General features: G+C 44.6%; 1 protein-coding gene across 4 annotated transcripts in view; it reads left to right on the forward strand.

Annotated features, from left to right (window-relative positions):
* Aplp2 (amyloid beta precursor like protein 2) overlaps positions 1 to 21,750 on the forward strand; it is a 64,290-nt gene that overhangs the window by 37,916 nt on the left and 4,624 nt on the right. The window contains exons 4-15 of one of the 4 annotated variants that reach the window (XM_050160042.1): positions 394 to 506; positions 2,370 to 2,578; positions 3,937 to 4,142; positions 5,013 to 5,180; positions 7,845 to 7,975; positions 9,383 to 9,457; positions 10,734 to 10,892; positions 11,975 to 12,103; positions 15,583 to 15,682; positions 16,310 to 16,462; positions 18,027 to 18,062; positions 20,677 to 20,768. In XM_050160042.1, coding sequence (XP_050015999.1) covers positions 394 to 506; positions 2,370 to 2,578; positions 3,937 to 4,142; positions 5,013 to 5,180; positions 7,845 to 7,975; positions 9,383 to 9,457; positions 10,734 to 10,892; positions 11,975 to 12,103; positions 15,583 to 15,682; positions 16,310 to 16,462; positions 18,027 to 18,062; positions 20,677 to 20,768 — 1,571 coding nt within the window. The remainder of the gene's footprint in view (positions 1 to 393; positions 507 to 2,369; positions 2,579 to 3,936; positions 4,143 to 5,012; positions 5,181 to 7,844; positions 7,976 to 9,382; positions 9,458 to 10,733; positions 10,893 to 11,974; positions 12,104 to 15,582; positions 15,683 to 16,309; positions 16,463 to 18,026; positions 18,063 to 20,676; positions 20,769 to 21,750) is intronic. The other 3 variants (XM_050160044.1, XM_050160043.1, XM_050160045.1) reach the window with 3 other exon arrangements.

The raw sequence follows: 21,750 nt of genomic DNA on the forward strand, positions 1-21,750 counted from the left end.
CCCCCCCCCCCCCCCCCCCCCCCCGTGGGTGATTGCCCTGGTAGCCAGTTGTCTCTATCATTTATTGCTCATTTTGGAAGTTGCTTGATTGTACTTCTTGTTTACTCAAGTAATATTATTTCCCTTCTCAGGTCTACAATGGGGTTGAAGACTAGATAATAGTAGTTACTTTCTTCTCATGACTTGGTCAAGCTATTTCTATCTACTACAAGACTTAGACTCCTTAGGATGGGATAATTATTGAAACATTTAGCATATGTTTCTTGCTTGATACTGTTTATGCTGGTTATAATTCTAATTTTTATACTTTATTAGGAAGATCTGTACTGAAGGCTGATTGCACCCTGAATTACAACCAGATTTGCTTCTGACAAAGGCTTTTCTTCCCCACAGTGGGCGAATTTGTTAGTGATGTTCTGCTGGTTCCAGAAAACTGCCAGTTTTTCCACCAAGAGCGGATGGAGGTGTGTGAGAAACACCAGCGCTGGCACACCGTGGTCAAGGAGGTAAGAACCCTGCGGGAAGGAAGCGGCCAGTCCTCAGAAGAGACTGCGTTCTGTTCACCCACAGCATGGTTTTCAGCTACGCAGCTCTAACTGGCCTGGGACTTGATAGGCTCAGGCCTACCCGGAACTCATCACAGTCCTCTGGCTGTAGCCTCCCTCTCTCTGGAACTCAGAGGAGTATGTACTGCCACACCTAGGTATTTCTGTGTTAAATTAAAATACCTAGAAGAGCCGGGCGGTGGTGGCGCACGCCTTTAATCCCAGCACTCGGGAGGCAGAGGCAGGCGGATCTCTGTGAGTTCGACACCAGCCTGGTCTACAAGAGCTAGTTCCAGGACAGGCTCCAAAACCACAGAGAAACCCTGTCTCGAAAAACCAACCAAACAAACAAACAAACAAAAAAAACCTAGAAGGAGGCTGGAGAGAGAAGACTCAGTGGTTTCAAGAGCTTCCTGCCCTCCCAGAGGACCTGTGTTCGGTTCCCAGCATCCATATCAACTGACTCACAACTCACCAGGTCTCTGAGATCTGATGTCCTCATCTGGCCTCCATAGGCATCTTCATATAGGTGGCAAACACATAAATAAAAATAATTGGGAGAATAGATGTTTTTTAACAGAGGTACAGCATGAACAAGTCTGGTTCCTAGAGGTTTTTTTGTTTGTTTGTTTGTTTTTTGTCAGTCTAATAAAAAGTTCATAACGCACACAGCAAAGATCTACAAACTATAGAATGTCCAGCATATAGAAAGAATGTTTGCACATCAACAGCAAGCAGTTAATAGCCCAATAAGAAAAGACTAGACTAGAAATTTTATAAAATCAACAGATGGTTGTAGTCTTCGTGGGGACTCCATCTACAGAATCTAGAGTTTCCATTCCAAGTTCAGCCTCCTGTCTGTCGATCCCAGACACCAAGGCAGCCTAGTGCTGGCGAGCTTTGTGTTTGTTTAGTTGGTCCTGACAGCAGCAAGATTCACCTGGTAAATCTACACCAGGGCCTGTGTGGTTGCTATGGGGCCCAGTGTGCTCAGAATCTGTGTGACACTGGCAAGGCCAGGATACAATTCTGGCCAGAATCTAGCTGTTGAGAGGTATGGAGAGATCCTGCTTAGAAGGACTTTGGCTCAGGCACCTGAGCTGAGGAGATGTGGCTCCATTTTTCCATAACTATATCTAAATGTTGCCAGATGTCTTCTGAGAGGACCACCCCACACAACGTTACAGTAGAGCAGAGGTTTCGCAGTGACCCCGCCAGCGCCTCAGGAACCATGCTCCTTGGATCACGTTGGTGTCCTGGTTCTGAACAGATGCAGCCTCATGCCTCCATCACTCCATCTGCAGCTCAATATCCACCCAGCCACACATCACCTGGACCTTAGCAAATGCATTGCCAAGCCCACTGGCTCCCAGGTTCCTAGAGTAAACTGTTAGTGAGCCAAGGAGATAAAGTGGTAGCGGAGCTCTTGCATAGCACGTTTGGAGCCTTGGGTTTCATTTATTCCTAGCACTGTGAAAAAAGGAGCAGAAATACTTTAGTGGTATTTACTCTTTCATTTGGGCTGGGATGTAGCTTAGTAAAAGGACAGTTGCTTAGCATGTTTAAGCCACAGAGTGGGCTGTTAAGACAGTTGATAGTGTATGCTGTCAGCAGGGCTCCCAAGAAGACTTCCTGGCCCCTAAGGTCACCTCTACGCAGCCTAGGTGTGTGCATGCACACAAACACAGCAAGGCAAGCTTGGGTGCCATTTCATTCTTGTGGTAGGAAGGAATACCCTCTCTTACTCTGATCCTTCAGTTAGATTTGTCCTCCAATCATTTTGTCTTATGAAATATCCTGATGTGGTCTGTGGGTTTCTTGTAGGCATGTCTGACTGAAGGGATGACCTTATATAGCTATGGCATGCTGCTGCCCTGTGGGGTAGACCAGTTCCATGGCACTGAGTATGTGTGCTGCCCTCAGACAAAGATTGTTGACTCTGATTCTACCATGTCCAAAGAGGAGGAGGAAGAGGAGGAGGAGGAGGATGAGGAGGAGGAGGATGAAGAGGAAGACTATGATCTTGATAAAAGGTAAACTTGTTTAGAGTGTTGATCTCATTTTTCCTAGTTTTGTTTGATTGGGAGCTGTGGGGTCCCCTTTTTTATTTGAGGTCTGTTGGCCACAAGTCTGAAAGGACATAGGAGCAGAAATGGCGACCAAGAGCTTTGTATAGCCTGGGAACATAGTGGAAATAGCCTTCCAGGAGGCAGCTCAACTTTATTCCAGAGTGAAGGGAGATATGAAGGGCGGGGACAGTGGCTGGGGCATCGCCTAACTTGCATTAAACAGCACAAGTCTTAGTTATCATCTGTGGAAGCGTGGTCCTATCCTAAAGCTCCTAGCACAATGACTAATTACCATATGGGCACCAGGGGGAAAGCTGCAGGGAACTGTGTAGAGGTAAGTCAGATAGCCAGACCTAAAGACTTTTTCCAAATAAGGCCAGATAGAGAGTAGGAAGCCCCTCTCCCCCAAACTTAGGGGAGAAGGGGTCCTCTATGTTGCGGAGCTCAGAAAGAGCTGCCAGGCCATGGTAGACTGCAGCCTCTGCCTAACAGGGCCTCCCAGTGGGGGTGTCAAGGACAGCTGTACATTTGTGAGACAAGGATCTGTGTAGTCCTAGCTGGCCGCGAATTCCTTATAGAGACCAGGTTGGCCTGTGTTTTTGCCCTTCTGTAAAAGTGGCTGTTGGTCTCTCGTTGTTGGATAACGTAAGGTTGGTATCTTAGCTGGATTTCTGTTGTTATGATAAAACACTAACCGAAAGCACCTAGGGGAGGGAAGGATCTGTTTCACCACCGCACAGCTTCTCAGTCCTTCATGAAGGGAAATCAGGAACCTGGAGGCAGGAATTAAAGCAAAGACCATGAAGGAGTACCGCTTACAGGCTTGCTCAGTTTGCTTTCTTATGCACCCCAGGTCCATTTGTCTAGAGTGACACCACTCACAGTGGACTAGGCCCTTCCAAACCAACTATTAATCAAGAGAGTGCTCTGTAGACTTGCCTATAGGCAATTTGGCTAGAGGTGTTTTATCAGTTGTGTGCCCTGGTGCTCTTGCAAGTTTGAAGAGGGTGCTGAATCCTCTGGGACTGGAATCAGATAGATGATTGTGAAGCTCCATGTAGGTGAACCTAGGTCCTCTGCAAAAGCAACAAAAATCGATGAGCCATCTCCAGCCCCTGGGCCGCATTATCTTCCACAGGTTAATGCAGTCTGTATTCACTAACTTCCCTTTTGCCAGTAAAGCTGGGCCGAGGGCTTTGATGGCACAGTTACATGTGAGATGAGCTTATTTCCTGTCTCTGTGTGTTTCAGAATAGGGAAGGGAATTGTGCTTTGCGCATAGGAATTGCTACTAACCTCCCTTTTTGGCTTATGGTCTCTAGTGAATTTCCTACTGAAGCAGATTTGGAAGACTTCACAGAAGCAGCTGTGGATGAGGAAGATGAGGATGAGGAGGAAGGGGAAGTAGTGGAAGACCGTGATTACTACTATGACTCTTTTAAAGGAGATGACTACACTGAGGAGAACCCAACTGAGCCCAGCCGCGACGGCACTGTTTCAGACAAGGAGATTGCTCACGATGTTAAAGGTAACTCAGCATAATGCCATGGCATGACATCCACGTGGCTCTTTCCTTGGAGGTTGTGTTGTTTTCCGCCCTCACCATGGGTAAGTCTCAGAAGGCAAAGCAGCGTCTGTACCAGCAGGAATGCAGCTTTCTCTAGTGTGGCGGTGGAGCTGTCCGCATGAGCAGCTGGGCAGGTCCAAGAATGTGCTGTCGTCCTGGGGGCAGCTCTCACTCCAGTGCAGCTTTCTAGAAGGGAGGGAGTGACTTGCTTGGTTTTTCTTTACCCATGTGTGTTCCTGTCTGTAGACTTTCTGGTCAGGCTTTTGTAGAGGGTAGGATAAAATTGAAAAAGGAAAGGCTATGATAGTTCCAGAGCCACTTAGATATAATCACTGCTGATTAAGATCTGAAGAATTAGGACTCAGCTGAGGAAAATACTGGACTTGTCTAGAAGGGTGCAGTTTACTTTGGAGATGAAGACTGTGTAAATGCTGATCCTTTCGGGTGCTGTAGTCCCTGCTGCAGGTATTACACCTGAAATGGCCTTTCTACTCACATTGACTCCTTTGATCCTACGAGCAGCCATCAGAACAAAGCAGGCACCTGTCACCACCGCACAGATCAGAAGTGTGAGGCTCATAAGCAGATCCTTTATGTCAGCCTGTGGTATTAATCTAGACTCAGTACAAAAAAAAATAGAAAAGTAAAATTATCTTTCTCCCTAAATGTCTTCATCACGTGAAAGTGATTCCGTCTGCCTGTATTGGTGAGTGAGGTTGGTCAGGGCTTGTTAGGCCAGTTGTCCCCACCTTGCCCCGGCTGGCCTGTAGCACTGTGAAGCATGTGAAGCACTGCCTCCGCCCTGCTGACACTCTGACCATTTTCACACAGCTGTCTGCTCCCAGGAGGCGATGACGGGGCCCTGCCGGGCTGTGATGCCTCGTTGGTACTTCGACCTCTCCAAGGGAAAGTGCGTACGCTTTATATATGGCGGCTGCGGCGGCAACAGGAACAATTTTGAGTCTGAGGATTATTGTATGGCTGTGTGTAAAACGATGAGTAAGTCCCGCCTTGTGCTGGCCCTGCGCAGCAGTGCCATCCTGTCCAGCCTTCTGTCTATCCTGCCGTCCTTGTGACTGCATCTATGTCATGTTTATGCTGACTCGGGTGTTTGCCGTCAGTCTTTTCCCCATCTTTGTGCTTTCTAGACCAAGGGCTCTGTCTTCCTGTTGGCAGTTGTGAGCTCAGTTTTTGGTGTCCCGTGCTCCCTGTGTGTCTACTGATGGTTGGCAGTGAGTGGTAGTGTGCCCACCCTGGTGCAGTGGTGGCACAACCAGGGTCTTGTTCTTTCTCGTGGGCCTTGGAGTTGATAGGCTGTGGGGGTGGGGTTGGTGTCTTCGGGAAGGCATCTGTGTCCTCCGGTCATCTGTTGTCGAGAGGTACCATAGAGCAATTCCATGCTAGCTCTGGGGGCTGCTCAATCATGTGCCTTGGCCCATGCCTCTTGTTGTGTGCCTGACTAACCTGTTGCTGACCCCTGTGCTGCATGCTGCCTGTCAGGACAGCCACCATCAGAAGGAGCGACAGCAGGGATACTGTGGGATTCCAGAGTATTGAAATACCTCACTTGCTGCACTCTGGTGAGAGCTGTGCCCCGCACCTCTTGACTTGACTTCGACAGTCTTGTGGCCACATGGGTTTTTGTAAGGCTTTAGGAAGTGAGTCCATTTCTGATTGTGTGTGGTTTTGGTGTCAGAGGAAGGGCAGTGCTTCAGCTGAGTTGGACTTATATTAAACATAGGGAGCGATTTTCTTATAGTTACTACTTTCTTTGTCAAGGTCCTGTCTTGTATCTTAATTTATATGCTAGGAAAATCCTCGGGCCAGGTAGTTTCCCTCGGTTCCTGCTCTGGAATGCATCCTCTGCCTGTCCCTGGTGTTTGCTGTAGCTTCTGATAGCTTCTCATTTGAATATCTTCACGGACTTTCTTCTTTGTCTTCCAAAAAATGTTTAAGATCTTAATCTATTGTGGTGTGCTTTATTGCTTCCATTCCAGCAACACTAGGGAAAGGCTGTTGTTATTTAGTAGTCCAGGAAAGGTTTAAAGAAAAATGGACCATGGGAACTTTCATCCATAAATTTATTTAGGAAAGATGTAGAGATAAGAATTTTTGTGATGTTTACCGCTTTTAAAAATGATTCAGCTAAGGATATAGAGAACATTATTTTGGGCTACTGCGTAAGGAATTGAGGCCCTTTGATGATCTCAGGGAGTGTGGAGATACTCTCTATACCCAGATCTCACACAGTATCTGAACAAGGTGAAATCTCCTGTGCATCAGGAGAGCTCTGCTGAGAAGCAGTTGTGTGTGCGCTTCAGGGTCCTCAGCTGGAGAGCCTTGAAGACCTATGCACACCAGGTTGTCTGTGCTCACGCAGAGTGGGTAGGCTGAGCCTGCCACGATCTGACCTGTACTTCATGTCTCTAGAAGGAAGTCTCCAGAATGCTGTGCTTTTCCTTTTTGGTTTCTATCACAGGGGTGATTGGACCCACTGTTAGCATTCTCCCAGCCCAAAGACTGGAACCGTCTTCGCAGCACGAAAGCCTTTATACTTCTGATGTGTGTTGCTGATGACTGTGTAGAGAGTGGTACAAATGACTTGAAATTCTTCACTAAACTTTGAATAAATGCTAGAGGAATATGTTTTGTAAAGAAACACGCTGTAATTTAATTCATTTGAAAGTTGGGTACTGAGATCCTTCTTCAAAATATGGAGAGATGAAGTATCAACAAGATTACAGTTACAAGGTTTACTAAATTAAAAGGGAGCATAGAAAGTGGCTTCTGATAGTTTGTGGAGTGGTCAGCTGATTTCTAGCTTTTTTTTTTTTTTAAACCAGTTTCACACTTCCTCTCTGGGTTAAAACTATATATTTCCACAAAGTGGACTTGCCCCCCAGTCCATTGTGCACATAATCACTTGCCTTGGGGGCCATAGCAGCTCATGCCTAAGAGCAGTGAGGTCAGAGGTTTCTGTCTTAATGGTCGGTGCCCTGGAGAACACCTGGAAGCAAGCCTTAGTCAGTGTCATGAGTAGAATAAGACCAAAGCATCTTCCCATTAGTAGAAAGTATCCTCACCAAATACATAAATTTAGTTTAATTTTTGTTAGCCTTATTACTGGACAGAGGCCTAAGCGTCCTTCAGTGAACTTTCTCCACTCAGCGTGTACGCAAAGAATGCATCCTTGAACCAGTTTCCCCAAACTAAGGCCCATAGAGTGCCATAAAAAAGACAGGAAACCATTCCTTAAAAGTGGAGACCTTTGTGGAAATGTCTCCGTGAGGTCTGATTTTAGTCCTGGTTTCCACTTAGATACCATTAGCAATAACAGTAGGGTGGCATGGTTTAGGTTTTTAGGTTTCACGCTTTGAAGGGTAAGATTGTAGAAGCAGGTGTGTTTTTTTGTCCTGCAGTCCTAAGTAAATGCTTCCTGGGTTCTGAAGATGCTAGCGTTTTGGGCTGCCAACAAATTACTGTATTGACATGGACTGACATGGTTAGCGAATGTTACGCAAAGAAGATTGCCCACCGCCATCTCGCAGTGGCATCTTGGCAGGCAGCGGCACCCTGCACTTTGTGACAGAGCCACAGACAAATCTAGTCCATCCTGTGGCTCCTGTGCTCGATTATCTGGCTGACTCTCTGACTTTGTTTCAGTTCCCCCAACCCCCCTGCCAACCAATGATGTTGATGTGTATTTTGAGACCTCAGCGGACGATAATGAGCACGCCCGCTTCCAGAAGGCAAAGGAACAGCTGGAGATTCGGCACCGCAGCAGAATGGACAGGGTAATGGTTTGTATTGTTTGTGGTACCAGGAACTAAATCAGGACCTGATGCACACGAGGCAGGTACCCTGCAAGGCAGGATTTTTATACTTGGAAGAGAGGAGCATTGCTGGCTAAAATGCCGTGGGGTTCTGGGGAGCTACCTCCAGTGGATGAACCCCTTTTCTCCACCTACTCCCTCATGTGATGAAATTACTTTCAGGGGCGTTGCACTTCTGAACATGCCCTGTACTGGTATGTGCTTGTTACTCTTGCTATTGCTGACTTTAAATTCTTATTTTTAAAGATCCAAATTTTTTGTCACTGTCAAAATTGAAGACTTGGGTTATGAAACTGTGAAAGTAGATTAGATGAAGTAAAACAGTCATTAATGCTTTCTAGTTGTAGAGGGAAGAGTCTAAGTCTCTAGAATGTTTATTTACTTGGAAACATTCTAAAAATTAAAGCAAGGAGACCCATAGTACATCCTCCTCGTGATTGTGCATAGTTTAACCTCGGTGGCCTTGCCTGAGGACTTTCTTAGCATGCATAAAGGCCTGGGCTCAGTCTCAAGTACCATACAAAGCAGGGTTGAGGGGCACTTGTTATCCCAGCACTTGGAAGGAAGCAGCAGGAAGACCAAAACTTGAAGGTCATCTTTAGCTACACTTGGAGCCTGAGGCCAGCTTGAGTTACATAAGGTTGTCTCAAAACATTGCTGGGGAGCCTGCATGGGGCCAAACTAGGCCCTCTGCATGTGGGTGACAGTTGTATGGGTTGGTCTGTTTGAGGGACCCCTGGCAGTGGGACCAGGCTCTAACCCTGGTGCCTGAGCTGCCTTTTTGGAGCCCATTCCCTATAGTGGGATGCCTTGCTCAGCCTTGATGCAGCGGGGAGGGCCTTGGTCCAGACTTAGCTTAATATGCCAGGTTTGTTGACTCGCCATGGAGTCCTTAGGGAGGAATGGGGGGGCGGGTACTGAGGTTGGTATGTAAAATGGACAAAAACATTTAATAATTTAAAAAATAAAAAAGAGGAAAAAAGATTGTCTCAAGACAGCAGTAACAGAAGGAATTGGTTGCTAGGCTCATGCTCCTCATATTTTATACACTGGACTTAATCTTAGCAAAATGTTCATTATCAGTTTTGATAGAAATAGGTATTAATCTTAGTTTTTAATGAAGGGGGAATAAGCATAATAGTAACTTGCCCAAGATATATAACAAGGAGATATGGAATTGAAGTTATGTCTGGGGATGGCCCAGGCCTAGACATTTTTGAGCAACAGTCTGACCTCAGAGATCATGTGGTATGGTTTCCTTTTGCACAGTTTCCGGCATTGGATTCAGTACCCATCAGTATTTTTAGAAAATGGAGAAGTTGTTTCAGAGGCTTATTCTCTAATAAGTGCTTTTGATCTTTGTTCTAGGTGAAGAAAGAATGGGAAGAGGCAGAGCTTCAAGCCAAAAACCTCCCCAAAGCAGAGAGACAGACCCTCATTCAGGTAGGACGTTTTTTCAGGGCAGAGGGGACAAAAGGTCCAGTGTGACCTGCAGAAAACACAGTCAGGGCCAGCTCCCAGGGAGTTTGAATTTAACACCTCCTCCTAGTCAAGGACTTAAATTACAAGGAAGTTTCTCTCTCTCCCCCTCTCTGCCTCTTCTCTCCCTCTCTCTTCTCCCTTCCCCTCCCTCTCCTCCTCTTCCTCCTTCTTCCCTTTCTCTCCTGTCTTCCCCATTTAGTTTTCCCTAGTAATATTGCTTGTCTGAAGTAGAAATAGACCAAGCACACCTAATTGGTGCAGGAAGTGACTTTGGCTTTGCTGTTGTTAATTCTGCTCTCCTGGCAAAAGCCCTCTGTCATCTTGTTCATGAGCTCTGACTTGTTTTTCAACACTACTGGATTAAAAAGAACCTGACTCATTGACAAGCCAGAAGGCAGAAAGTACAGCTCTTTAATACAATTTATCCCTAACTTTGTAAAACTGTAACCTCAAAATCATAGCAACAGATTTGTTGCTATTGTATCCTCTTCAGTAGACAGGAAGGGTTAGCAATAGAAACAGCAATTCATAAGACTGATTTGGGCTTGAAAAAAGGATCCTGTTATTGCTTTAATTTTTTGTGGGTGGGAGCAGTTTTGGGAGTTGAACAAAGAGTCCCCCACCCTCACCCAGACTAAGCACATATTTTAAAATTAGTATATACCAGGTGAACTCTCTCCTCATCACTGGTCTATTTCCTGGAGGACCTTGGCTTCTTTAATCAGGCACTCAAATTCTCAGAGCTTTAATTCTTACATAAACAATTTCATCTTCTATAGGGATATTTGATTCAGCAACCTTAACCAGTGAACATGGCCAGACAGCTCACAGACAGTGTTCTCTTTACAGCTTGAGTAGGTGTGACTCAAGGCGAGCCAGCACATTACTGAGCTATGCTTCAAAATATGTCCTGTTAGTTACTGGATTCAGGATTTAGAAGTTGGTGTCTTATTAGAACATGGAAAACGTGATAGTGAGCATTGTAAAACCAGATGTTAAATTGCAAGCCTAGTCATTTCAGTTCAGAAATTCAAGAGGTTCTCTAACAAAGAACATTTTTTTTTTTTCATGGATGGACACATCCTAATAGAAATCAGAGGTGATGTCGCTCTGGATCTGTTACGGTATTATAGACACAGAGGCACTAGGCAAAGAAAAGCGTTGGGTCCTGAGGGTGCTTGCTTAGATTTCCTACTGGTGCCATGAGTTCCGTGTTGTTCCTCCTTTCTTGACTTAGCATTTCCAAGCTATGGTTAAAGCTTTGGAGAAGGAGGCAGCCAGTGAGAAGCAGCAGCTTGTGGAAACGCACTTGGCCCGAGTGGAAGCCATGCTGAATGAGCGCCGGCGGATAGCTCTGGAGAATTACCTGGCTGCCCTGCAGTCTGACCCGCCTCGGGTGAGTTGGCGGTCAGAGCAGTTATAGACAAGTCCTGTTCTTCCTGCTGCCTGGAACCCCAATTTTCCGCATACAGCCTGATAAAAAGATCATATTTTTATGACAAGTTTTGACAAAATTGAAGGTAAAGATTAAAAAAGAAAAGGAACTGAGTCTAGTCTCTGCGTGTATGAGCTTGGTACCATTATATCATGGTGTGCCTGCATATGCTACCTGTGATATGCAAGTGGACAAGCATAAACTAAGGGGACTCAACTGTTTCTATAATTCTGGATTTTCTGTGGTACCTTACTTTCAGAAAGAAAGCATGCCTTCTTTGAATATACATGTTTGAACCAGTTCCATCAAAGTAATACTATGCAGGAAAGGGAAAGGTGTGGGCAGTGGTGGCGCACACTTGTAATCTGAGCCTTTCAGAGGCAGTGACGGGAGTCCCAAGCCTGGGGCTGGTCTAGTAAACAGAGAAGGAAAGTTGTAAAACAGTCATAGTAGAATATGAATTATTCCACTTGAGTAAGTGGTGTCCAGCTTTTTTAGTGCATAAATCAAACCTGTCTTGCTCTGAGAGTGATAGGAAGCTAGAGAGGTGCCACAGAGGATAAAGACACACGTGCTGCAGAAACCTGACGACCAGAGTTCAATCTGCAGAACCCACATAAAGCTGGAAGAAGAGAGCAAACTCCACAGCATTGCTCCCTGACCGCTACATGCATGCTGCAGTCTGGCCTCCCCCACTCGTGTACTTAGGTGTACATACTGTTGATAATTTTTATTACCTAAAAAAGTATTTGTCAGAAGGATCTTTGTATCTTTCTTAATTAAGCCATGGAAGTGTCTCTCTCTAGAGTGACACAGAAAACCACCTAGCTCACAGTGTAGGTGTTAGCCACACCAGGAGGGGGGGAAAAGGTAATTCACAGGAGGACCATGAGCTGAAGAGTCTGGAACAAACATAGTTTTTTTTTTTTTTTTTAAACCAAGAAAGATAGTTCTTTACTTGTTTCCAAGCTATAGCTTTTATCCTTAATCAATTTTGAAACTTCCGTTTTCCTTACCTGCTTTGCATTCTCTGGTCTTGGCAGCCACATCGTATTCTGCAAGCTCTGCGTCGTTATGTCCGTGCTGAGAATAAAGATCGCCTGCACACCATTCGTCATTACCAGCATGTGTTGGCTGTTGACCCAGAAAAGGCTGCCCAGATGAAATCCCAGGTAAACGAGACATTTCCAGCAGGTGCTGAGACATGCTGCTGCTTGTGCTTGTTGTTAGCTGGATTTTTCCGAAAGAGATAAGTGAGTTTCCAAATCACATTTTTATGTCAGTTCATTTCTGATTCAGCTTATCACCGATGTGGTATGTGAAACCCTTTTCTAGGCAGATACATGGTGCAGGTCTTAAGAGTTGTTCTTGGCTCAGTGGTAGGGCAGCTGCCCGGTGTGTTTGATGAGCCCCAGGATACTCCACCTCCTTGTGGTATCCAGTGAAGTTTTTATTCAGACAAACACATTTCTGAGTTTGTCCTATGCTGAGCCCACTTTACTCCACTGCCATTTGTACAGGTTTTTTTTTTTTCTGTTTCTTCTTCTAGCTCTCGTCCATACATTAGTAATTCTCATGTATTCATAGACGGTGAACTGTGCAAAAGACTGCAGTCTGACGGTCCCTTGGCTTTCTGAGGACGGTGTAATAGCATCACCATCCCTATTTTATTGTCCTGCTGTAATCAGCCGTGCAGATTATGAGTACTCACACACACGGGTGTGTGCACAGTGCCCTCCCAGAAGTTCTTCTTCCCAACTTCTCATAGTAAGAACATAAAATAAGTTACCCAGAAACCACTCCCTTTGTTGGGCAGAAGTTTGTGTTACCATCTACATGTTAAAATTTCACATACAGTCTAATGAAGTTGGATCCCTTGAATACAGCTCAAAGACTAATACAGATTAATTTTGTTAACTATGAAATGAAGAATTACTTTCCTCCAAGGTGCAGAGTTCACATTAGAAGTTGGATATTTGAGAGAACTAAATAACTTTGGTGCCTGAAGGGTGGGACTACAGGAAGGGATATTTCTGAGGTCTTGTGTTAAAGGTTTCACTTCACACTAGATGGAGTGGAAGAGGGAAAACACCAAGAGTTCCAGACTGCCTTTGGAAGACAGGCGGAAAAATGAATCTTGTCAGGATTGGATTGATTTGATCCAAATCTTTTATTATATTTTTGTTGTATCTTTCTTATAGGAGGAGGGAGGTCAGGGGGATGAAAATAAAATTAAGTTTATATGGTATATATCAAATATTTTTGGAGTGGATATTTTGCACTATATATATTATGTACCATATTCTAAGAATATAATGGAGAGAGAATCTTGTTTTGGTGCCAAAGATAGAATGTGGGGCCTTACACATGCTAGGCAAGTACTCTACTGCTGAGCTACATATCCTTGGGCCTGATTGGTATATAAATAATTTATTAGCAAATTCCTAAGACAAAGATCCATAGGAAATAAACTGAGAAATAGAATCATCTCATCCTAGCAGTTCTGAGGAGAAACCCAGCTCTCGTGGGAACTCTTAAGTCTGTTCTCAGTTTGTGATGTCAGTGAAACAGAAACACTGAATTGCATTTTCTTTGCTGTTCCTGTGCTCCCTGAGCACTCAACGTGCAAACACTCAGCTCCTTACACGATAAATATCCCATATCCAAAATATTTAGGACCAGAAGTATTTCTGATTAGGGATTAAAAAAAATTTTTTGCTTTGTATGTAATAAGATATTCTTTGGAATTGGAGAGAGACTCAGGGGTTAAGATCGCTGAATATTCTTCTAGAAGACCTGGGTTTGATTCCCAGCACCCATATGGCCACTCACAATCATCCGTAACTAGTTCCAGGGGATCTGATGCCCACTACTGGCCTCTGGAGGCACCAGGAACATATGTGGTATGCAGGCTTACATATAAGCAGAGCACCCATACACATAAAATAAATAAATCTTGTAAAATATTTTTTCTTTAGCCTGACACAAATTTAAACCTGAAATTGGTTTATGTTTTTATATATGCCTTATAGTCTGAAAGTAATGTCATGCAATATTTTTAGTGCTCCTATATTTTGAACCTACCCTTTAGGCTCTTTAGCATGAAGGCTTCTGTAATGACTAATTTCTACTATTGCATCCTGTGGTTCTTGTCCTCTCAAAGGGCTCCTTAATTCATCTGAGGAAGTATAATGGTATCTATACATGCTTGGTTTCTGGGCTGCTCATTGCAATTCCATTTGCATTTTTTTTTTTTTTTTTTTTTTTTGCCACGGCCCTCACACTTGAGTTTTCCCATCAGTTTGATTGGCAGAATAGCAAATACAAAATTAAATTGCTTTCATCTTGCTTTTAAAGGTCAGAAGCACATCAATCTACAGTAAAAGCATCTTTAATTTTTTTCCGTTTCAACCCTTCATGTTAATGTCTTCAGGGCCACCCAGTCCACTAGTTGTACACGCCCTCTTTAGAAGAATTTGAGTAAGTGCAAACTTAGGCTGGAGAGGGTAATGTGGCCATGAGTTTGTTGAGCTGCTGGTGCAAAACTCCACCCCACCAAGTCTGTGGATCACAGTCACCTGTCTTTTCAACCTTGGATGCTTTTGTTGTTACATTAGATTAACAGTATTTACATTTAGGTAAGTAGTGAGCTAGCATAGATAAACGTTTCTTCAACACTTAAGAATGGGTGGTGGCACACACCTTTAATCCCAGCACTTGGAAGGCAGAGTCAGGCGAATTTCTGTGAGTTTGAGGCCAGCTCGGTCTACAAGAGCTAGTACCAGGATAGGCATGAAAGCTACAGAGAAACCCTGTCTCGAAAAACCAAAAAAAAAAAAAAAAGAGAGAGAGCGACAGAGACAGAGAGAATGGGTTATTTATGCCTTATCATGAATTATTTTAAAGAGCCATAATTTTAATAGAAATACATTAATTTCTGTCTTAACCATAACAATTTTGGATAGTTGTTTCACCAAGCCAAATCTATGAGCAGCCCTGCCTTCCTGCCACTCGTTTCAGTGTATGTTTGCGTACTCTGCTTTGGCTAGTTGAGAAAAGTGACTGGCATTTTCCCCCTTTCTCAAACTCAGCAACAAAAGGTTTAGCACTCTATAAACCAGGGCCTTGACTCAGTAAAGATAGTGACAGCTGTTTTGTATAAAAACCAAGTCAACTGACTAGTAAGCATTGGTTTTTTTGTTTTGTTTTGTCTTTTTAATGTGGATGAGTGTTTTGCCTGTATGCATGCGTGGTGCCTGTGAAGGCTGGAAGAGGATTGGACCCCCTGGAACTAGAGTTAACAGCCAGTTGTGAACTCCCATGTGGGTGCTACAGATTGAACACTAGTCTTCTGCAAGAGCATCAAATGCTCATAGCCATCTGTCCAGCTCCTCACGACCATATTCTGAAAATGAATATTTGAACTGGGAGCCCTCTCTGTAGATAAATGACTATCACTCACACTATGTGCTATCTTATGCTTTAGACGTCAGCCAGTCTGGCAAGGAAAGTAATAGACTTCTCCTTCCAGCTGTTTTGCCTTGTTTAGTAGGAAGTGTAGAGCCTTTGCGTCTCTGGAACTATGTGGGTATTTTTCCTCCTTACCTTACAGTTTTCAGTGACAAGATCTCTCCCCATCCTCTGCTCCTAGGTGATGACGCACCTCCATGTGATTGAAGAAAGAAGGAATCAAAGCCTTTCTCTGTTGTACAAAGTTCCTTATGTGGCTCAAGAAATTCAGGAGGAAATCGGTGAGTACTCATTATATCAAGGCCAGACTGGAGTTTTTTGGTGAGGCGAATGATATAAATAAAGAGTAAGCAGGGCTGGTGAGGCAGACATTAGTACACCATGGTTTCAGAAAGTCTAGAATCAACTGGAGATTTCCATGACAAGGCTGAGGAGTCTCCAAAGACAGATGTACTGGCCTGGAGCCACAGAGCCTTGAATTTCATTGACCTTCACTCTTACTAGCGGAAGAAACTCAAGAGTGTGAAATTGCAGGGGCCTGGGACGTTTCCTGTTACCAGTTTACCCCGTATATCATTCTGTCCACTGCTCAGTGTTCCAGAGCAAAGTGGTTTACTAGTAAACAGTATCTGCGTGAATTCTTGTTAATGGTAGCAAAGATGCAGATAGTGAACTCATCCAAAAGGCGTGAGGTTGCAGTTATGTGTGATGACTTATCTAGAGATGGACCACGGGTCCTATAAAGTTGGACAGTGGGCAGGAGTTAGGCAGGAGGTGGGTCAGACTGGGTCTATTGCCTGGTCTTGAGCTCTGGGATGACAAGAATTGACCTGTTTCAGAGTGCTGGGCATGTGCCTAGACATGCTTCTTAAATGCTGCTTTTCTGCTCCATGTTGTGTTTTTGTTAGATGAACTCCTTCAGGAACAGCGAGCAGATATGGACCAGTTCACCTCCTCCATCTCAGAGAGCCCTGTGGATGTCCGGGTGAGCTCTGAGGAGAGTGAGGAGATCCCGCCGTTCCACCCTTTCCATCCCTTCCCATCTCTGTCTGAGAATGAAGGTATGTATGGTCCTCAGAGCCATCCCTAGGAGCAGAGGAGAGGAGAATGAAATTAGAAAATTGGAATACATTTTTTAAAACTCTGGTTGAGTTGGGGAGGTTGTGTCGTGTGAGAGGGCAGGGAAAGGGAAGGCATGGATCTCCCAAGCCCCTGTTGTGTGTGGGCAGGTAATACACTTTGATATCAGGGAAATCAGAAATATTTCTCACATTTAGTAGATTTCTTACACTTTATAACAAAGCTGTCTCTGTGGTGTCCCTTGGGTTATAGGACATCATTGTCTTTCCTAACGGTCTGGGGAGGCAGATTGGGGGAGAGACTGAAGAGGTGTCCAGGTGCCGGGCGGTGGTGGCGCACGCCTTTAATCCCAGCACTCGGGAGGCAGAGGCAGGCGGATCTCTGTGAGTTTGAGGCCAGCCTGGTCTACAAAGGGAGTTCCAGGACAGGCTCCAAAGCTACAGAGAAACCCTGTCTCGAAAAACCAAAAAAAAAAAAAAAAAAAAAAAAAAAAAGAGGTGTCCAGGCTCAGGGTCATGTCTCTGATTTCAGTTGATTCCCAAGCATGTTTTCCTTTATTCTCTTGCTGGTTCTCAGGATCTAAAATTATGAATCTGTACCAGAAATAAACAAGCTGCTGAGACTTGTGCCCTAAGACTAGTTTGTATAATCAGCTTCTATTTCCTGCTGCTGCTGCTGCTGCTGCTGCTGCTGCTGCTGGTCAGGGTGGTGATGATAAAAATGGCCCCTGGCTTTGGAGTCTTCATTCTGTGCCAGATTTAGTCAAGCACTGGACTTGGGTGCATTTCCTTCAGCCCTCAGAGCACTCTTGGAAGGGAGATACTGTGGGTGTCTCTCGTGGAGATTCTGAGATTTGAGCAGATTAGGTATTTGTCCAGGGTGTCACGTAGCTTAGATTCTAAGTGGAACTGGATCCACACTGACAGTTCAGCTCCTACAGCTCCTGTGATACAGTCACATAACTGATTAGATACAGTAGCCTAGTGCAGCTACCAGACCAGTGGGAAGATGTGCATCCAGCCCCGCCTTGGAGCTTAAAACAAAAACGCCTTCATAACCTGTTAGCTCAGAGGTTCAGCTGCAGTGCTCGGGAGACTCGGGGGTGAAGTGGTGTCACCCTTTCCTCTCACTCCACAGATCCCAAAGCTCCATGAGGCTTCTCTAGGCTTTGGTTTGGGATTGGGGCATTATGGGCAAAGCTCAACCTAATAGTACCTTGTCTCTTTGTCAACGAACCACAATCAATACTAACTTCATTTTTTTGCTGTTTTCTAAAAATAATAGTAGTTTGTGGGGTAAACTAAATAATACGGGATTCTTCCAGAATTTCTCTTAAAAGGTCCAATCCTGACTTCCCACTTACTTTTCTCATCAGGGATGCATCTAGTGATTTCCTGTTTAGATTACTGTTGGCTTGATTATGGGATATTATTTAAGGAAAAATGCCTTTTGTTCACGTTATAGAGAGGAACTTAGAAGGAAACCATTTTCTTTCTTAATCTCCTTTTGTGCTATTTTGTTTTTTATTGTTTTCCTTTCTGCTAGACACTCAGCCGGAGTTGTACCACCCAATGAAAAAAGGTTGGTTTGTCAAGATGTTCCCTTAAGACCTCCATTCCTTTTCACTTCCCCAGTGTGTTGGGAATTTCATTTTATGTTTCATCCTACCATCCGACATCCCCGCCTCATTCCTTCAGCCATGGCTGAGTGGAGCTAGAATAGCCCTGCCTTCATGTTACTAACGAGCTCCCTGGCTTTCCTGGCGTGCAGTCTAGTGCTGTGTGACACCCAAACTTGGCTTTGGGGAGTCCCAAGAAACAGCTTTCTTTGTCTGGGTAAATGTCAAAAAAGTATGTCAGTTTAACAAAATTTCCGTGTCTAGCTAGTCTATATGGGATTGTGTTTGATGTTTGCAGTCAGGTAGACTGTAAGTGTCCCTCTCTCTTTTTTCCCGTTACTATTACCAGTTGCCCTTTCCCCCTTTAGCTGTCTTTACCATCCATCTGTGCCACGTCTCATGCTCCTGAGTTGCAGTGTTCCTTAAACACAGCATGCTGCTGCTGAGAGAGGTAGACACATGTGGGCTGTAGGTGTGGCGAGTCCCAGTCTTCAAAGACAGTGTGTACTGTAGAAAGCCCTATGCTAACTGCATTACCATCACTTTTACCCACCAGATCCCTCTTGGGCAGGGTTTTTTTTGCTCAGTTTTATAGATTAAGCAGTTGAAAAAGTCACTCAGGTATTGCTTCCTAAGTTGGCAAGATTAATAAGTAGAGAGGATCGAGGTCTGGACCCAAGACTGTCTTCACAGCCCACGTGGTTTCTGCTGCCTGAGTTGCTAGTGACAGCTGAGAACCCCCCAAGCGGTAGATAGTCCCCTCTCGAGTCATTGGCAGCAGCGCTGTTCTTCATGTATTTTATGAACTTACTCTCTTACTGTTGGTAGTCTGGTCATGGGCGGACCAAGTGAAAGTCCCTGGCTCAGAAGCTGGTGTCGTAATTTATGTCATATTTTATTCTTAGAATCAGTAAGTAGGATCTAACTCTTCTGAGTGTCTTTGCATGTTAGTGTTACTCAGCTGTGTCTCTCCTGCAGGTCACTATGCTGACATTCCTCACAACTGTATGTCTTAGGTGTTAAGCCTGTGCCTGACTTTTGCTTTGCTACTTAAAAAAAATGTGTTGGGACAATATAGCTACTAACTTTGGTCTCTTGAAGTCGCTTGTGTGCATTATGAAACCAAAGTGAGCTTAGTCAGTGTAAAAAAGAGCCACGGGCTATAACACTGAAAAGCCTTAGACCAGCCTGGACCAAGGCAAACCCTTAGATGAGCTGGTCAGTGTCTCTTTGCATTCTGAGAATCTTTCCTTTTATGACTTAAAATTATAGAGTTTGAGGTGGGAGAAACTCAGGATTAGAATTTAGTAGTCTTGATTATGAGCATCTGTGCTAAATAAGTCAGTGCCTTTCTAGATCCCCTCTTCCTTGAATAGTAGACAGGCAGGGTTGTTTTATTTGAGCTACCAGAGCCAGTCTTGATTTAACTGCTATCAAGTTGTGCTTTTCTTTTGAAGGGAACGCTTTAGAGAAAGATTGCATCACTTTGGCTGCAGTGTAATGTGTTAAAAATTTAATTAGGCCACGAGTTCAATAGCCGCATGGCCATTATTAATCTCCTGTTGGTCTATGTTAAGAAAACAAGTCAAGTTGTGAATGAAAAACTTGACTATGGCTGGGCTTGACATTATTGCCTGCCTTTGGCAGCTCCTGGACAGCAGTGCTGAATGTAACTCCCATTGGAATCTACTCACTAGCATGTCAAGTTGGTTACCAAGTCTCTATAAAAGGTTCAAATCATAGATATATGCAAACTAAATATGTTGTTAATAAGAAGAAGCTTGTGATAGCTAGGAAGCATATGCTTGAAAGTAAAACTAAAAAGGATTTTTCTCTCTATGTCTGTGCTGAGCCCAGATATGCTGTGGTCATATTTCTGACCTTGGAAAAAAGACAGTTACTATTCTTGCTCTTTCCACCTTGATTAAAATTCTTTCTGTTGATGAAGTGCTTTCTTCCTGCTCACCTGGGTTACTATTTAGGATCCAGATCTGAGGGACAAAACATCCAGTGAGAGACAGGGGGGATAGATAATTACAAAACAATTTTAAATGCTACAACCTGGAAATGTCTTCCTAGAGACCCTGAAACTTGAAGGGCAAAGAGGGCTTGAGGGTGGAAGGTGGCAAAGGTTGATACTGGAAGCAGAAATAATTTCTCGTGGAGAAAACTATTCTGCTCAAAGCACACATACAGGAGTAGTGCTTCATCTGTGCAGTAGAATCTAGGTACCAAAGAATTGTGTTGTTGGGTAGCTAGTGCTCATTACAGTCACATGTAAGGGTTGGAACATGTTTTCCATCCTGGAACTCTCCCAGACTCAGCTCCAAAGGTTTGCATTCCATCCCTTCAGGTGGGAGACCAGTAAGCACCGTCTCCTTCATCAGTCCTTTGCAATGCTTGTACCATTCATCCTTGCAGAGCACAGTGCATCCTCACACATGCCAACGCGGCGGCACAGGGAGTCTGGGGAGTGTTTGTGAGAAGCTCTCTGGCCCAGGCAGGGATTCACTGCTTCTGAGAGACTGGCCTGAGGTGGGCTGCCTAGAAACTCAGCTGTCAACATTTTCTACACAGGATCTGGAATTGGAATGGCAGAGCAAGACGGAGGACTGATTGGTGCAGAAGAAAAAGTGATTAACAGTAAGAATAAGATGGATGAAAATATGGTGAGCCATTGTCATTTGCATAGCTCGTTTCCTTTCGTACCCGGGAGCAAGTGGCATGGCGGCTAGTACTTCCAGGTTAATGTGTGTGCCACTTTTCCACATGGCAGAAGAAGAGAAGGACCCAGCTGCTCCCAAAGGTTGCTTTTTCCTGGTTAGCATTTGCATGAGAGAACCAGTGAAGCTGCTTTTTTCTTGAGTAGTTTACCTTTTACTATACGGTAGGGAACTCATGTACAGCTAAAGATATAACTAACATCGGAGGCTGTTTTCAAGTAAGTTAAAACTTACTAAGTGGAAAACTGAATAAAATTGGGCTTTTTGTTGCGTTTCTTACACTGCTGTTCTTATTCTTCTTGCATTCATAGTTTTCGGACTACTTACATTTTTTGGTTGCCCTCAGCTAAATTTGATTTTTTTTTTCTTTTTAAATTTCTCTTGGGGGTGTGTGCGGTCACGTGCTTGCCATGGTGTGCGTGCAGAGATCAGAGGAGTCATTTCTCCTTCCGTGTAGATCCCAGGGACCAAACTGAACTTGTCAAGTTTGGTGGCAAGCACTGTTACATGCTGAGCTGGCTGGCTGGCCTGAGTTGTAGTGTAGTTCGTTAGCTGTCTGTCCTGAGCTTCGTCTCTGCCACCGTTACTTTGTGGGAAGTTCAGGTAAAGAAACTGACTCGAGCCGGGCAAGTGGCACAGGCCTTTAATCCCAGCACTCGTGAGGCAGAGGCAAGGAAAGCCTAGCCTACAGAGTCAGTTCCAAGACAGCCAGAGCTACACAGAGAAACTCTGTCTCATACTTTCCTCAACCCCCCACCCCAAACAAAAGAGCCTAACTGGACTGGCCACCTCGCAGCACCTCTGCCCACACTTACCCCCCTCCTCTGCCCACACTTACCCCCTCCTCTGCCCACACTTACCCCCCTCCTCTGCCCACACTTATCCCCTCCTCTGCCCACACTTACCCCCTCCTCTGCCCACACTTACC

This window comes from Alexandromys fortis, unplaced genomic scaffold (genome assembly GCF_014885135.2).
Source record: "Alexandromys fortis isolate MF-2015 unplaced genomic scaffold, M_Fortis_MF-2015_v1.1 scaffold_108, whole genome shotgun sequence".
NCBI lineage: Eukaryota > Metazoa > Chordata > Mammalia > Rodentia > Cricetidae > Alexandromys > Alexandromys fortis.